This window comes from Arctopsyche grandis, chromosome 10 (genome assembly GCF_051622035.1).
Source record: "Arctopsyche grandis isolate Sample6627 chromosome 10, ASM5162203v2, whole genome shotgun sequence".
NCBI classification, from domain to species: domain Eukaryota; kingdom Metazoa; phylum Arthropoda; class Insecta; order Trichoptera; family Hydropsychidae; genus Arctopsyche; species Arctopsyche grandis.
Window position 1 is genome coordinate 6653772 of NC_135364.1, and position 19310 is coordinate 6673081.

At 30.9% G+C, this 19310-nt stretch overlaps 1 protein-coding gene across 1 annotated transcript in view; it reads right to left on the bottom strand.

Annotated features, from left to right (window-relative positions):
* Positions 1-858: 858 nt before the first annotated feature.
* LOC143917635 (metabotropic glutamate receptor 4-like) overlaps positions 859-19310 on the bottom strand; it is a 195678-nt gene continuing 177226 nt past the window's right edge. The window contains exons 12-15 of the mRNA XM_077439214.1: positions 16059-16272; positions 4850-5001; positions 3680-3881; positions 859-1552 (exon numbers count right to left, since the gene is read on the bottom strand). Of these exons, the coding sequence (XP_077295340.1) occupies positions 1002-1552; positions 3680-3881; positions 4850-5001; positions 16059-16272 (1119 nt within the window). The 3' untranslated portion in view covers positions 859-1001. The remainder of the gene's footprint in view (positions 1553-3679; positions 3882-4849; positions 5002-16058; positions 16273-19310) is intronic.

The following is a 19310-nucleotide window of genomic DNA, read 5'->3' on the forward strand; positions in this document are numbered from 1 at the left end:
ATTTATACTTAGGACGAAATGTTTATGATTTTTTTCAATTATTACACGTGTAAAATACAACAAATACATTTATTTTATTAGTTATTAATGGAAATTCTTCTATTCAGTATTTAATATATGTATGTATATTGGAAAAACTATTCAAACCAAACTGTAATTGTCATCTAATAATAATGATTTTACTTTATAGTTTGATTTGAAATACCACGCTCTCATATTCAATACAATGCAACACTCGTTTAAATCATTCCCTGTATAATTATTTATTTATTTTATTTTATATATATGTATTTGATATATTCAATATTATTATTTTTTATATTTTTAAACATATTATATATACACTTAAATGTGAGTAATATATTATTAGATTTTTTTTAACATATATATGTATGTATATAAATTTCATTCATTTCAACAAAAATAGAACGTTCAACGTAATGACACATTACATAACATAGTAATAAATTAATACATACGTAAATTTTGCATATGTTTCGATAAGATCACAGATAAGTAAACAATTAAGCTATACATATAACTGAAATGTGTGTATATATAAATATATATATATATATATATATATATATATATATATATATATATATATATATATATATATATATATATGTATATATATATATATATATATATATATATATATATATATATATATATATATATATATATATATATATATTAATATATAATTTATTTATAAAATATCACAACTATTCAACGAATGTTTAACGATTCGAAATATCATATTTATGTACGTTTTGGGTAAATATTGCGATTTGATGATCGACTTTAATATATTTATATGTTTTTTTTTGTATTATTTTTAATTTTGCTTTTAATTCAGTCCTGCCTACTTACTACACGACGACAGGTGTTCGTTTCCTCAGCTTGGCTGCTTCCTGTTCCGCGGAATATTTTGGATCGGGAACTAGGGATTTCTTGCCGGTTCCGGCTTGGGATTTTTTCAATGCTGATTTATGCTATAAAGCAACATCCCTGATGGAAGAATCTGTCAAGTTTAGCGGAACGGCTGGTCCATTGCTGATGTTACTGTTGGGAGCGTTGCTCTGACTGTTGGCTGACACTTTTATACCTCGTTGCTGGTCCTGTTCAGAGTGCGGTTTGTTGGCTGGTTTCGAGTCCAGAACCTCTGGAGAAGTTTCGTCTATAAACACTACGGTTTTAGTGGGTGTATGTGCATCTTTGATGTTTGATTCCGATGGTAGGACTGGAGCGGAGGCCAATGAGGAGACTATGGATGCGGATTTGTTGATGGCTGTGGGTTTGACCGTGCATACGATGTTTGGGTTGTTGTTATTCATCTTAACTATTACCGATTGGGGTGACGGTAATTCTGATATGTGTGAGTTTTTCCTTTGATGCTTTGGAATGTCGTTTTGTCCTCCTCCGAGAGGAAGAGATGTCAGGAGTGGGACGCAATTTCCGCTCATGTGGTTGCTGGTACCGTTTGTGGAAGCCGTTTCAGTTTGGGTTGACTTTTCTTCCAATTTTACCTTCTTCACCTCCATATCTAAACAAAAATATATCGATTAATAAGGATTATTTCAAATAAGAATGTTTAAATAAAGCGGTACTTCATCAATCTCCACTTTATAGTATATAATTTTTACTAAGTATCTTAGTAAAAAATATTTTTCTCTAATAGGGATGTAAAATAAACATTTTTTATTAAATATAAAATTAAGTATTAAATATGTCATAATCTGAAGGCGCTGAAAGTTCTTATTAAAAAAATAAAAAGATTTTTGGCCACGAGTAGTGGATTTGGATGTGAGTACCACTTAGGTACATTATAACAAGTCTAAATGCCTAATTGGAAATATTAAATATACATTGTATATGCATGTACTTTGGGTCTAAATATTTGATTTGAGTAGGAAATATTTAATGTATCTGTATACATATGTATATAAAGCAATTATTTTGACTTGGTATGTATCGAAGTTAAACTTTACCAAATTCAATCTAATGTACATAGATTTCATCGATGGGATTTCGTCTACTGAGATGGTGAATCGAGCATTCAAATGTAATTCAATTAAAGATAAGTTATCAGTATATATGTACATATTCATAATTAAGTAAGCGAAAAAATATTGTAATATTTTAATATGGAATTTAAATTTAAAGAATTAAAAGAAGATCGTTTTTTTTATAAAAGCACTTTGAAAATTCACGTACTTTCTTTTCATATCCACCCTCAATTTAATAATAAAATATATGTACATACATAAAATAATGAAAAGGTCAACACGTATTATTTCTTGCTTCAGTTTAAGCCGAAATTTCATAAAATAAAAATGTATTTTCATTATAAAATGGCAGTTGGCTTCTTTTAGGATAATGGATAGTGTTAATATTTAACGAAAGCACTTAAGCTGTAAGCGAAAGAAAATAAAAATGAACCGTTAAAATATTGTATTACATAGTATTACAGTGTTATAACACGTTTATGTTTCATGTTATTGTATTAAAGATTAAAATAATTCATCCTTAAGAGTTAAATTGGAGTATTATTAGTGATACATGGTTTTTAACTAAGCGTTAACTATTTAAAGAAAAAGCAAGCCATAATTAAAAACTTTTCTATGTGGATTTTTACTAGTTTAGAACAAATGCAATTAATTATTGTATATTTGGATTGTTATATAGTGTTTATTTAAAAACCTGAAAGGCTCTTCTCATGTAACTGTTACATTAATCTGCCTCGTAAAATAGTGAAAATAATCAAGCACAAAATAAAACGAAAAACTCATTATTTTATACACCAGTTGAATATTATAAATTGAACGAAAAATATATATGTATGTACATACATACAAACATTCAATATTTAACTATAAAAATTTTACTGCTGATAGAACTAACATGTGTTACATACTGTTATGTAACTCACTTATTTTCCAAGTTCCCATAATCTTATTTAACTCTTCATACGGTCATACGAGGACATAACAAAACCATAAACATACATACATACTTGAGATGAGACAGGAATGTCAGACTTTGGTCATAACAAGTCGATAATAATCAACAGTCAGGATAGTATGAGCGAAAGCTCTAAATAAACAATTCTACGCGTCTCTCAAATTCATCGTTCCAATATTAAGTTCAAGATCGGAGTGTAGTTCAAATATACTAAAGTGATAAAAGTGTATAATTACAAGTATAGTATAAGGATTCAATATTAAAGAAAGCTCATTTATTTATAATAACTTTTGAACTACCGGTAAATTGTAAATAACAGTAAATTAAAAAAATTAAATACCGGTTATTTTTTAAATTTACCGATGGCGAAATGTTGTCGATTTACCGGTATACCGGTATTGCAATCCCTACTAAACAATTAACACATGCGTACATATTTCAATACTTTTTATTATATTACTTCGAGAATCCCAAACAATTAAATATTTGGGGTGTTTCTTCAGAAAGCTAAATAAATTAGATGCTTAGGTCTGAGATAGTTTTCGTAGTTTTCGGTATTGACACAACCTATGCAGACGATTTCCGACATTGTATTGTTTCACCGGGTTTTTCGTGGGACACCTATTCAGGTTCCGTGGAACACCAGTGTTCCGCGGAACATAGTTTGGGAAACCCTGGTATAGAAGAAGATATGTATGTATATACTTACTAGAAGCGTCAGCTGGTAGTGGTTGCATTTGCTTAGTTAGTTTTTCCTTCTGATTACACGTGGCTGCTGTGACGACGACGGCTGCCATCATGCTTCCGGCTCCGGAATTGGCAGTTCCGGATGACTTGTTGATGGCACTGTACCGAACCGGCATCATCGACTGCCTCACGTTCCTCTCTGGACGTATCAGGATGATGTACAACTGATAGAAAGTTAACACAGAAGATGTACACAGATATTCTAGCAGTTATGATGACGTTATAGGTAGGGTTGCCATAATTGTCAAGCATTGATACGGGACATTTAAGTGCTACATAAAATAAAACATGGAAAAGTAGGTAGGTAATTGTTTATTTTAAAAAATTAGTCTTTGTTAGCCCAATCGTATTTTAACGATGATTTAACTTTTTTAATTAAATCGTTTTCCTCTTTTACATGATGATAAAGTTGGGCGCAAGTCATTTTAAAATTATACTGGCGAACCAAAATTGCCTCAACTGTCTCAACTGCCAGCTTATTTCTTTCATCCGACCACTGTGTTGACATCAGAGAAAATATTCTCTCCACATTGGCATTGTGGGCTGGAATGGCAAATATATACTCACATAGTTTTATTAAACATGACTTCTGTTCAATATGTTTGGTATCTCTAAAAAACTTCAGCCATTTCTCTTACATACTCAATTTCAGCGTTGTCTCCCAGTTTTCGTTGGTATTATTTTTATTTAAATAATCTTTTAAATATACGAACTGTTTGAAAAGAAGCTCATTGTTTCCAATATCGATGTTCCTTACGTTATTCCAATAAAATTGGATTTTTTTCTCTCGATCATATGTCGTTTTGTCTCTTCTAATAAAGACTTTACTTCCAGGACTGTGATGTTTGATTTTTCTATTTTTTTAATTTGAGATTCAAATGTATTGAGCTGTGAATGCTAGAAGCAAAAATAAGCTTCACTCATTGGATCAGCAGAACAATCTTTAAGGGCTTTTGGTGGTATAGATCCTTGCCGCGCCGATTCTCTCACGCAGAGTTTAGGGAGAAAACGGGACAAATACGGGACAAGTTGTAATAAGGGACCGAGTAATGAAATACGGGACATGTCCCGTATATACGGGACGTATGGCAACCCTGGTTATAGGAGGTATCTCTATGAATAATTTGCATACTTTTGGAGAGAATAGGCAAGCGACTGTGACACTGGCACTTAGTGATATCGTCACAGACATGCTTGTGATGCGAAGTGGCACGTGGTTTCCGGTACCGAAGTACAGTGGTACGAAGGCCAGCCAGATCACACACGTTGTGTACATTGTGAAACCTAGACAGAAAAAAATCAATATTTACATAGATTGAAATGTTAAATGTGTCACTGAAAACATAAGGTTTGCATGAATAATATGGTTTTGAATGAATATACATATGTACATATTTCATTTAATTGACAAATTGTTATCACTTATTTTAATTCGATATATAATCTTATTTAATTTATATTCAAATAAATTTAATAAAAAAAAAAAACAATTGAATATTTACTATTTTAGATTCGCCATGTTTAAGCTGTTTATATTACAAATACTAAGCGAAGCCGGGTAAAAAAACTAGTATACAATATATAATGTTATATTTTTGACCGTTGTGGCGCATTAAGAATTCCTGTAATGTTAGTGGTCCAAACTTAACTAAAAAAATAAATAAATATAAGAATACAGACATATAAGCATAATAATGTACATATATAAGAATTAGCGAGACATCTATGTTATAGATAATAAATTTTTGAAATCATATTCATGACATAGTGGTATACAAATATAGGATGTTTTTTGCCAATTTGATGGAGGAACCGCTTCAAAAATAAAATCAGATTAATTGGCAAACTCTGATAGGAAACGATTGACTTAAAGTCACAAATATCCAAGTTTGACCAGCAGTACTACAGAAACACTTCACAATAAACTCATTCATAAGCCAGCAGCATAGCTCGGTTGTTAAGCTTCTGCTTAGCGTCAAGAAGGTGCCGGGTTCAATCCCTGAATGAAAATGAATTTTTCAGAGTATGCTGTTGGTCAGACCTAGATTTGTGACTCCAGGTTGATCGTTTCCTATTAGAGTTTGCCAATTTTCTCTGATTTCATTGTTGAAACGGTTCAATAAAATTTATGTACAATTCATAGATGTCTCGTTAATTTGCGAGTTTTTCAGTGTCTCGCAATTCAACGACTTGTAATAAAAATGCTGCATTTGTATTTGTAATTGGCCAGAAAGGCGCATTGGGATTTACCTGTAAGGCCTTCCTGGTATATATGTAAATAAATAAATAAATTTCAATCGAGGTCAACCTAGGGCTTAATCCCGGGAACCTTTTGTTGGTTAGAATTAATGGCTATGAGATATTTGGTGTAGAAATGTTATTAAAACAAAAGTATAACTGTTGAAGTTTGTAACGGATGAAGCTATGAGTGAGCGGCGAGAATGTTGTCTCAATTAGTCAGTTGTCATCACGTTAATTTGACAACCAATTCCGATGAAATTTTAATCATTAAATTCCTCTAGCACCGTGTTAATGACATTTGCTTAATATCTACCGTATGCCAGTTAAATATATGTACATACATATATCAAAGTGATTGAAAGAGTGGAAGTGGTTCAAAATCAACTAACAATTTTTTCTTCACTAAGAAACATCTAGTGAAACTATGATAGTAAAATCTTATAAAATGGAAAGATGGATGAACTAAATATAAAGTTGGTCAAGATTAGTAGAGGATTTAATTCAGTGTCCGATGGGAAGTAAACATGGTCAAATAACTCATGAAAAGCTCAGAGTAGTGGTATTCGATGAAGAACTTATTACGATATGGAGAAGTGTTAGGTAGCTTTCATATATATAGAAGGAGATAATTAATGGTAAAAGTCAATGATGATATTTCATCATCATTTCAAAATAAACTACAGCAATTCTTCAATAAACAAGAGAGCTCCATAAAGTCAACCAAAGCGCTTGAATTATATGATGCAAGTAAAGAGACAGGTGAAGCTTCTAAAATGGACTCATAAAGTTTTATAAGTCGTTTAAATATTCACATGTCACTCGTAAAAGTTAATAGATAGTCGAATAAAAACGATAGTTCTACTTGTTAACGTCGGAACTTCCCCCTCCCCCCACTAACTTGCCTATTAATTTGACTTATATGTACCTCTTTACTTGCATCGTGTATACGTGCCTTAATAACAACATGAGAGTTTGTATATATACGTATGTACATACATATATATGATACGTTTTAAGCTTAACACATACACACATATATACAGTATATTTATAAGAATATATGTATATACATATGCACCTACATATACATATAACGATTAAAACGTTTGGATGAGTTGCAAATAGGATTAGCCATACACGGATTAGTGAGACAATACTGTATATGAAAATGATATACATATGTATGCAGTATTGAAAATGTTTACATACATATTTAGAAAGTGGTGAAATTATTATTTTTCAATAAAGGGAAATGGATGGGTATGTTGTTGCTGTGGAACATAGGAGATATATAAAGTGTACATACCATCGCACTCACCACCCAGTCAACCCGCGATGGCCAATTTCATTTCGTTTCGGTTTTGCATTGCATTTTGGTCAAGAAATACAACATTGCTCGTGTGTATAGCGGTTAGTAAAATTCGACTTTTTTTTTGTCAGTTTTTACATACATAGTTCGTGTTTCGTATTTTGAAATGTTTCCATGAATAATATTTGTATATAAAGTACGTATGTTTTTGGAAAACATATATAATATACTAGTTGTTTTAGCTGACTTCGCTCAATATTTGTAATATAAACAGCTTAAACATTGCGAATCTAATAGTAAATATTTATTTGTTTATTTATTAAATTTATTTGAATCAAAAAAAAAAATAATATTCAACCAATTGAAATGTCGTCATAGAAACTTTGTTTTGTTTACGAAGTTCCCAACCAAAGATACTTACATATACACATAGATATATACATACTTACATACAAAGTCTCTTTCGAAATTATATATTAGATATAAAAACAGACGTGACGTTTTGGATATGTGACTACGTGTGTGGGTATGTGGCAGACTCGTGGACGCATGCCCAATCTGAGCAAGTATTCGAGACGCGGGGAAGCGTGGTAGCAGGGAAGTAGGGGAGGGGGGGTGTGGATAAATATTTTTTTAATTCGTGTATCAATTCCTTTCCGAAATCACCCGTTGAAATCAACGGACAGAACACTAGTATTTTATATTAATGGAAATTTATATTTTCTAGACGATAAAAGTAATTGTTAATGTCATGTTATGGACAGCAAAGCTCGCAGTAATATTATTAAAGACTTTGCATTGAATTATATTGTAATAATATTATATAGTTAAATAAGAAATAATTTTAAAAAAATAAAGAAGTTATTTTACATCCTTTGAATGTTACAGCACATTGCACGGATGTGACAGCATGCTCGGTTTTCGTTACATCAGATCGACTACAGTTGAGAATTTCGTTCATGTGCTTCAAAAAAATTACTCTCAATTATAAATGTTGGTACCCGAAAACATAACACGCGCTTGTTTTAGATAAAAGGCTTTAGCGTTGAGTAAAATAGGTTTTCCGAAATTCGAGCAGGCATTCGAAAAACAACATTTTCATTTAAATACACAAATAAAATGTTTTCTTGAATTTTAATATAAAATTAAGTTGCTCTCAAGCCTGCGTATAATTTTTATTTAAGAAGTATGGAATTTAATTGAAAAATATTAGCACATTCATTCTACTTAGAGTAAGCGTTATATAAATAATATAAAAATTCTGTAAATTTACTGAATATACTATGTACATAATTTAATTATATACAGCGATAATATGCCGTTGTTCACTATCACTAAATTTTAGTTTGTTTTTATTTATTATACAAAAGAGGTTCTGCTCTAAAAATATTTATCACATTCAGCTTAGAAAATGTGTGCACATTTATATGATCATATTATTATATTACGAAAATTGTTTTATTATCAAATAATACGAATATGTACCAAAGTTGTCCCATTTTTCTGTTGGAATAAAAGGAATTTCATATCCGGTCCCCAAACAAAAGGAAAATTAATTTATCGTAGAATTTTCCACGAGGCAAATATTTTCCGAATGAAAAAGAATTCTTAAAATGATTAAAACATATTCACAAAGATTGTTCAGTAAGGCAAAATAAAAAAAAAAAAAAAATACCAAACAAATCTATTAGATCAATAGTTGGCTCTGATAAATTGTCACGCTTTTAAATTTGTCTTCATGTTTATATGCGTTTTTTTTTTATTAAACTTTCTATTCATTTGGACGACAAATAAAAAGCAATGAACTATGTATGTACTTCAGCAAAGGCGAAGCACTTCACGCAAATTGATTCTAATTAAAGCCCAACTAATTGTTTCCTTTTTTACATGTTCCATTTGTTCAAAGTTCAAAAGGAAGAAATTAAACAACATCGAACGACCTTGTCGCTTTATTACAAGTCGTAAATTTTATTTACCCTGCGATATCCCTATTGTAAATTATAACACTAATAACAAAGACTACTTTTTGAAAAAGTACAACAAATTTGATTAGAATTCCTAGCGACAAACTTCAAACGGAAAGCGACAATAAGTTGCGACCACGGACAAGGAAATATTGACAGTTGATTAAGTTATAATTCGTTTCCAAAGTGTATATATTGATATTGATCGATAAAGTTTGGTTAATTTTGAATCATAACATGGACAGGATCGTTTAAATGACGAATAGCAGTAGTTATTATGATTATACACACCAATTGTTTCAAATGAACACCAAAATATATCTAAATAGCATGAATAGCTGTCAGACTCTGAATATTGACTTCAGTATTCACTATCACACAATCTTATACCGCTTAATCTTTTCTATTCTGGATTTTTTCACCAAAACCAACCAGAAGCTCTGGTTAAACATTTAGACTTATATTTAGATTAGGTAAAAATAAGAGTTTTGGTTCATTTGCTCTGGATCATTCGTGTGACAACTACCAATGGAATTTATTTTGGTACACTTCGTTTAATGCTACACTGTAGAGCAGTGGTGGCCACGTGAGCTTTTTTTGTGTATTATTAATTTTTTCAGTATTATCCTACTGGCGTATTTTTTTCTATAAATGCAGTTGACAGGGATTTTCATTATTTATTTATTTATTTACATAGCCACAGTGACATTACAGAATTCTCTAACACGTCACTATGACCAGACATTGTACATATGTACATATATGCATAATACAAATACGATATATAAGAAAATTAGTGAGACCGGTGAGATAAGATGTATGTGAAATAGTTTTAGTTCCATTTATCGATCGGTTCAGACCACACAGTAGTTATTTACAACTTTAAGCCCACCCCTATTCGAAGAGACGTCAATCGCCAAATATCAAATCTGATACAATTGTTCGTTAGACAACATTTAGACGCACTTCGCGCAACGAGGTTATATACGCCAATCATCAATGAGAGATAAAACTAATAATATATATGTTTATATGAGAGATAATGAGAACCTATAAAGCAAATTTTATAAACTATAGCGAGAGAGTCGTGAAAAGGGAAAAAACGAGGGGAACAGTGTGAACAAATGCACCGATGTGGACAATACATGTCACCGAGAAAGATGATGGATTATTTACATACCTCCTTTGCATTTCACACGGTTTTCGTGTTAGTGGTAATTTTTATTATCTCTTATTCTTATCCGATCGTTTTCATACTTTGCCATATTGCTCATTTTGGTCATCAATATACGTTAATGTATCATCTGCCATTACGTCGGAGATAAAATATCGTATACAATGCGTATCAAATATCCACAATTTCGGGTACGGTGACGTCTATGACGGTGACGGCAAGCTACTATAATCTATCTTCAACCTTTTCGCGGTGATATGGCCATATCAGATTTTAATTGTTTAAACGCCTATAATTCACTCTATATTTTATGAAATTTGCTCTATTGGTTCTCGTTATCTCTAATATATAAATATTTATAGTTTTAATTCTCATATGTATATATAAATTTCAAATTTGGAGTCTAGCTTCATGTAATGTAATACACGATATATATTGATTTTTGGCCAAATATGTCAGATCAGACATTTCACTGCTAAAAGTATATCTCTTCAGTGAGTTTTATCTGCGAGATAAGTATTCAATAAGAAGTTATGTTGTATGTTATTGTTAATATGATTTACAATAAGCTTACATACATACATCACATACAATTATTTTTAGTTATCAGCTGATTTAATTTTTTCAAACGTGTCTAGTACGATTATTTTTCACCATCGTAATGGCGGACTTTATTTCCACATATAATGATGACCAAATGGCAAAGTTTGAAAACGATCGGATAAGAACCCAAATTTCGTCAGACGAAAAAATCGAAAGTGAAGTAAGAAGAGGCTAGTAAAAATCGTTTCAATTAACAGGCATAGCAGGTACTAATATACCATAAGTATTCATTGCAGTTATTTCTATTCAAAATATGTGAGAACAATATCAATTTCTTGATTAGCATTCGTCCTTTTATAGTAAAAAAAACAGTTCACACCCAAAAAAAGCCCACGTGTCCACCTTTGCTGTAGAGCAGTGGTTCTTAACCGGGGTGCGCGCACTCCATGGGGTGCGAGAAGGCAGATCAGAGGGAGCGGGAGGCGTTTCTAACAATATAAATTTAGTTTTGTGATATTTGAAAATTATATTAATATTCGATGACATCGGCCAATTTTTTTCGTGAAGAAAGCGCTTGAGTAGCTATAACTAAAATAATATAATTTATGGCAGGATATCGTGTCAAGCTCTCCCCTCATTTCTCGCAAATAATAACGAAAGTTTTCTCAGAATTTGCACACCGTCTTCTCCACTGGTATACTGTTTACAATTGTTTTTGCGACAGTGGCAGATAGCAAAAAACTATGGATTCACTTGTACAACAGAAAAATATGGTACACAACGACCTCAATGCATCGTATGTTCCAAGATGTTTTCAAACTCCAATCTTAAATCATCAAAGTTGTTAGAACATTTCAACAATGTGCATGGTGGTGAAGATGCAGGTCATAGTCCGAACATCAAAGAAGGCTCGATTTGATCCCAGTGGTACAATCACAAAATTATGTGGTGCAACAATTCAAAAGCCCCTGTTAAAAGTATCCTATCAAGTGGTATATCTGTGCGCTAAGAAAAAAAAAGATTGATTGGTACGTAGGTAAAATGAATCGAACACGGTTTGAAAATTGGTCGCAATGATTATATACCTTAAATTGTACCTACAACATTATGCTTATTTAATTTTCAAATATTGACTGTTTTATCTTCGATATGTCAGATGCAGATACTAATATGTCAAATAGTTTGGTCGGAACGTTCACATTATCTGACAATGCGAACGAGAACTTCGAGGTAGCAGATAATGTCGCATCTCGAACTGCAAATAAAATGCCTTTGAGAAGCACTGAAAACTTCCACACGTGTCCAAATGTCCAATCTAATCACAGTTGACAAGGGTCTGGATGTTGAGTATTACAGCTGAATTACGGCCTACGGTCCGTACATCTATTTTGATTTGCAAATATGATATCTATGTACATATAAATATATATATATCGATGAATATTTTCCGTCTTTCGTTGAATAGAAATTGGTATCTACACTTCAAAACTTTGAATTATTACACAAAAATGTATGTATATGTATACTTAAATATATCTAAGAGTTTTCGTACGATTGTGACACAATTTGAGACGATGTGATAACTTTTGAAAATTCAATCTATTAAACCTTTTATACACACATATGTATATAGGTATATTTATTATTTACATAGTTTTGTTTCATTGAAGCCATATTGCTCATTTCCGACAGCAAGGTCACAGCTTAAAATGTAACAAAAGGCTTTTGTATAGTTATTTGGGGAAGGCGCAAAAAGTTTTTATCGTACATGATCTTGTTTCCGAGTATTTATAATATCAAATTTTAATGAGATGATATTGCAAAACGGATACCTGGCCAATTTATATAATTTAAAAACCTTTTAATCCTCCCTCACCGAAGTGGGGTATGCAAGTGCCTCAATTTTTACGTTTTTCGTAATAACTATGTGTATATTTTTTCAAAGCTATACACCCTGTATTTCTTGTATTACATTTACAAGAAATTTATTTTCAAAGATTTTGTATGATTTAGAAAAGGGATGCATCATAAAACAATACATTTATACATTTCTACGGTCCAAAGTATGATTAAGGCGGTAGCGATTAGTCATATTTTTGTTTGTTTGCTTGCATATTCTTGTTGATCGATGAATCAATGCGAAAGAAAGAGACAGCTATGTTTTCGTAAGCTATTGTTTTCGATGATTTTGGCGCGTGGCAATTGAGTCATGCAGTCGCCTGTTGGCCTTACCTATGTGCGTTTGCATGTCGATACTTGTCGTTATTTTTTATACAAAAATAGTCAATAACATGCTATAGGACTAAAACTTTTTATGTTGATTTTGACACATTCGAACTTAAAATGAAACTTAGTAATAGTTATTTTAATTCTTGTCGACACCACTTAATTATTTTCAATATTTTAAGTTGACCGGAAATGGTACCTCCACTTAAAGTTGTCCTCTTTTTTTTTTAAGTTTTTGAGTTAAATTATCTCCTAAACTGCTAACTGAATCGGACTGAAATTTTTTCGAAATTATAAATTTTGTAATCTAATATTTTTACCTGAACCGGAAGTAGTACTTTTACTCTCGAGAATTGAGATTTTTTTTATATTTTTCTCAGTAACCTTTTGGTTTATTGAACTGAAATTTCATATCTAGAAATTTAAACTTAATACCAAGTTATGCATAAAATTTTTTAAGCATCCGTCAACCGGAAGTGGCAGTTTACTCTTGTTCGATTTTTCTTTCACTATTTTTTTCGACCCTATTAACACGTGCTCTTCACGAGAAAATACAAGTATAATCCTTGCATTAATGTAATCAAAATAAAAAATATTAAATTTAATAAACCGGATTTTTCCTCTTAGAAAAGTCAGAAATTTTATGACCACGCTTCATTCTGACACCTCGGACTAATTTATATAGCGTATTTCAATAATTAATCTCGCATATGTTGCAATATTTTAGCTTAAAACAAACATTTTTAACTGGACGACTGGCGTCCAACACAGTGGCTAGTGAAGTTTTTTAGCAAAGTAAGGCAAGTGTTAAAGTATCCCTTCACGCAAATTCCACGTCCTTTGGAATTTGCTACATTTTGAATAATGGTGGTTGGTTTGTCTTCGAAACAATGATCAGGGATCTAATTCCGTTTGAAAAATTCTTGACATATGTACATGCAGTTTTGGTAATGAACGATTAAGTGGAGTTGAATAATTTTCGGCAAAATGAAAAAGCAATTATAGACTCCCTCGCTCCTGAAGACATCCGACTGAACACTCAATTTAAAGGTACTTTAATGGCAAAACTTGCATGCCTGAAAATTTCCACCTCGTTGTTTATTAATTAACACCATCGGGTCTAGGTGTGAGATGTCGAGTTTTTGATTCAGCCTTCAAGGAGCTTAGGGCGCATAGTTTGAACTTGGTAATTAATTTCCTAATTAAATAACGCACCCCGAGTTTAAAGTGAGCACCAAGTATTTAGACTTTGGCAACACACATCCGTTACATGTGAGGAGTTTTTATTTTGTCTTGAATATTGTTTGAGCGGCTTTTACAGGCTTTACTTTCGTGCTTAGATGCACTGAATGCGCTTTGTGCTATTGCGTTGTCGTACCAAATTACATATGGATATAGTCCCGATATTGTTCTATGGCTATATAGAGATTTTCCGATCAAATGAAGGTTTTGTTTCCAGTTTCAATGGATATATTTGCACGATGTAATGGGTGTGTATATATCAATGCAATAATATTAGTTTCAATGTTCCATAATATCATCCTAATAATCCTATAATCAATGAAATGTTTACTTAATATCGGTAGATCAGTAGCTATTAAAATAGATATAATATGTATTGTGAACATAATTTCGTAATAATAAAAAGCATTTAAAAATCAAAAAAAATAAACATAGAAAGTATTTATAGTAGTTTATTATCAGATTACCTAAAGACAATCTGTTTTAGAGATTCTTTAATTAATGTTATGTATTAGATGTATTATGAGCATTTATAAGAATTGTAATTACTTTTTTGAGCTCTTTTTCCTATTATGCTGTACATTAACATTAGAATAATATAATACTGTGATTACTAACAAAATTAAATCAAAATTTTTCATTCTAGTTGATTGTTCTTCTACAAATGATTGATGATATTGAAATTTAAAATGCATTCAATGCACGCTTGAAGACCGGGTAAAATTTGCATAAAAATCTAGCAGAAGACTATTTGCTCAATCGTCAAATAATAATAATATTTAATAATCTGTTAGTGAAGTAAAAATATATATGACAGTCTATAAATCAAATTTTATAAGATATAGTGTCAAAATGATAAAGTTATTGGCGTTTAAACAATTAAAATCTGAAAAAACGAGTGGGGGCCGAAAGTCGAACGAACAAGGCTCTTTATTGCCAATGGGTTAGCTGTCACCATCTCCAAAATTTTTGGATTCTTAAACGTGTTTATTACGATAATATTTCACCATCAACTTAGCGGACTCAATTGAAATCTCTATCGGCGAAGTTTCAAAACGATCAGAAATTTGTAGGAAGCTTTTCAGACCAATTGATGAATTGAAACTAATAAAAACCTTGTATAAATATAGATATTAACGTCGAAAGATGAGTAAAAAAAATACTAAAATCTAGATGTTTATTTCCGTACTGATTGGAACTGACAAACATACATGTAGTTTCACCATCAAATTTTTGTGGAAGAAATTTAAATCTCTATCGGTGGCCAAACCTTGCAAAACAGGTACGTTTTAAAGCTATCCGAAGAATGTAGGAATTTCTTCAGACCGATTGGCGAAGTGAAGCTAGTAAAAATGAAAAAAAAAGATAGTCAACTCGTATATTTGTATTATACATACATTGAATTTTTGTATGAAAACATATATGTGAATTTATTTGATTGGTCGTATTGTGACTTAAACCTGAAATAAGTTGAAATTTGTCTGAAACCCACACACGAAAATATTGTTTGCTGAAAATCACGTCAGATTTTACCCTGAAGTCTGAGTGACTGGACATTTTCACAAAAAATTAAAACATTCCGCAAAAAACGCACCTATTCAAACGTCCATCGGTTTTTTTAATGGAAATTCAACGCTCTTACCTATGTGTTTGCTCTCGTTGAAAGCTTCTGGAATTTTCCTTGTCAGCACGGCATACACCGTACAAACCACTATCAGGACAATGGGATAGCTGAAGGCAATCATGTACGAAGCGTCTATGTAGCTGTCGCAAACAAGGAGATTGTCATCTCTTGTGGGATAGTGATGCATCGCTCTAGCAGGTGAAATCACCATCCATACGCCATTTATCAGCACCTGTCAACATAAAGACGATTTTAATGAAGGCCATTAGACTTGGATTCGAATTTTAAATAAATTTATTGAATTTAATACAAAAAGTGGGTATTTTAGGCAATACTAGTAAAGTTGGGTCTCCGGACATTACATTGCATTGTCATTTCATCGCGTAATAATGAAGATTTATCGCATAGTGGCCAAGATTTAGGAAAGATACAAAAATTACAAAATAAAGCTATGAGAGGTATTTTTAATGTGGGTAGATTAATAAGTATTAGAAGTATGTTAGATGAATTGGGATGGATGAGTATTAGAATATTAGTTTAAATCTTCGTACATTGTTTTTTGTTTATAAGTTAGATATAATATATAATATTCCGTTTGTTACAGACATTTCTAACAAAATAACCAGTAGATTCTATGACAGAATCACTAATAACCATACTAACACACTTGTGAAGAGTCTCGGTGATTACAAAAAAATTTCTATACGCTTCAGGTATAAACACAGATTACCTAAACACAATCTGCTTTAGGTCATCGACTTTAGAGAGTCTTTAATGAATATTATGTATTAGATGTATTATGAACATTTATAAGGATTGTAAATAGGTTTTTGAGCTCTTTTTCCTATTATGCTGTACATTAACATTAGAATAATATGATACTATGATTACTAACCAAATTGAATTAAATTGTAAAATAGAAAATGATCAGTAGATCAGTAGCTATTAAAATAGATATAAGATGTATTGTGAACATAATTTCGTAATAATAAAAAGCATTTAAAAATCAAAATAAGTTAGATCATAAGTTATTACCTAAGTACTTTAAGGGTTGTACAATAAGGAATAGAGATATACATAGTTTTTATACTAGAAATAAGGACAAATTAGTTGTAAGTAGAGTAAGGAAAAAGAAGACAGCTGGGGGTGTTTTTCACAGGGGTGTGCTCGTGTACAATGCCCTCCCTGAGTGCATCAGGTCTTTTAAGACCGTGGATGCATTCTTGCGAGGTGCGAGGAGACACCTCTGTGAGGGACAGTACATAAAATTTTAGAGTTAAGTAATTAAGATTCTATTTTTAAATTAGCCAAATAGCTAAAATTATATAAATATATAAATTAATAAAGATATTTCGCACGAACTTTTCCGGACATTTCATCGCGGGGATATACATATGTAATGTTCAGAGCTTTTCACTTCTATTAACATATTTGGAGCGTTTTTGCTTGGAATTGGAGCTAAATATTTTTATTAAAATAAATTTCAAACCTTCAAAAGCTTTATTTTATTAACAAAAAAGAATAAATTAGAATTTTGTTACTACCGTGTGTTATTAATATTTTAATGAAATCTGTCAGCGAGTTAATGTCCGTACGATGAAATGCCACCGCGATGAAAAGTTCGTGTGATTAAATGCCATCGCGATGAAGTGGTCCGCAATGAGATTCACTGCATTCGTGTATGTATCTACTTTATTATTTTAATATAATCCTTACAGTTTATTTAATAATAGCATCATTACAGTTTATTTAATAATAGCATCCTTACAGTTTATTTAATAATAGCATCCTTACAGTTGATTTATAAAACATATTATAACGTTGTTGATTACTTTTATAATGAATTTTGAATTTGACTACACCTATATTTATATGTGATTCGTTCAAGCATTTTTTGTCAACATTTTATGATTTTATTACACTTTGGTAGTCGAGACAATTCTATACAAAAAAGCCATTACAAAATAACATACATTATTAATTTCTTAAATTCTCAAAAATGATGGAGAATATTGAAAAATAGCCATTTTAGAACGCCGCATGTATGGAAAATTTTAATAATGTTTTTCTTGATGGAACAACTCTAGTGTGCTACTTTTTGAAGAAGCTTAATCAAAATATTTTTGTAGAATGCAATGTAAAATTTTATCCCATTATTGAATATAAATATTTTCAAATATTATATAACTATAAAAAAGCATATAAAAAGTTTCATGAAATAATTATTCGCTTGTTTTAAAATCGAGCAGCATATTTTAATTAAAATACTCGATTGTTTTATACATATATCGTTTCCATTTTTCAAAAGTATACATATATGAAAGCGGAATTCTAAGGATTGTTTCAAGTAATTTTTTTGCAAGAGGATTAGCTTTGCAATAGAGCTCATGTTTTAATAAAATTCTTAAGAGTTAAGCCAACAGAAGTATGTTGTAAGATTTTAATAGCACTTTCCCCATATATGTATGTATGTATGTACATACATATAATATGAACATATTTGCCAACACATTTCTTTTGGGATGCCATTTTCTAAAATTATTTTTTATATATTACACACATGTATGTACATACTTGGATTCTAATATAAGAATATTTTTTATAGTATTCATTAGTATTTATCTACATAAATACATATTATATTAAATATGGGTATAATCGTATGTAAATATAGCCTATGCTTCACCTGTATGGAATAACGCCTCGAATATTACCTTTCCAAGCCAAATTATACAAAATAAATCCCTAAAAATAGTTTAAAATACACCCATATATACTAACTTGAAAAAACTGCATGCCATAAATAATATTTCGTTTGCTACAGACATGACTAACAAACTAACCAGTAGATTCTATGACAGAATCACTAATAACCATACTAACATACTTGTGGAGAGTGTCGGTGATTACAACAAAATGTCTATATCCTTCAGGTATAAACATAGATCACCTAAACACAATCTGCTTTAGATCGTCGACTTTATAAAGTCTTTAATTCAAATTATGTATTAGATGTATTTTGATCATTTATAAGAATTGTAAATATGTATGTTTATGAGCTCTTTTTTCCTATTATGCTGTACATTAACATTAGAATAATATAATACTATGCTTACTAACAAAATTAAATTAAAATTGTAAAATAGAAAATGATCTGCAGATCAGTAGCTATTAAAATAGATATAATATGTATTGTGAACATAATTTTATAATAATAAAAAGCATTTAAAAATAAAATGTAAATATATGTATGCTACAATGCAAGTTATA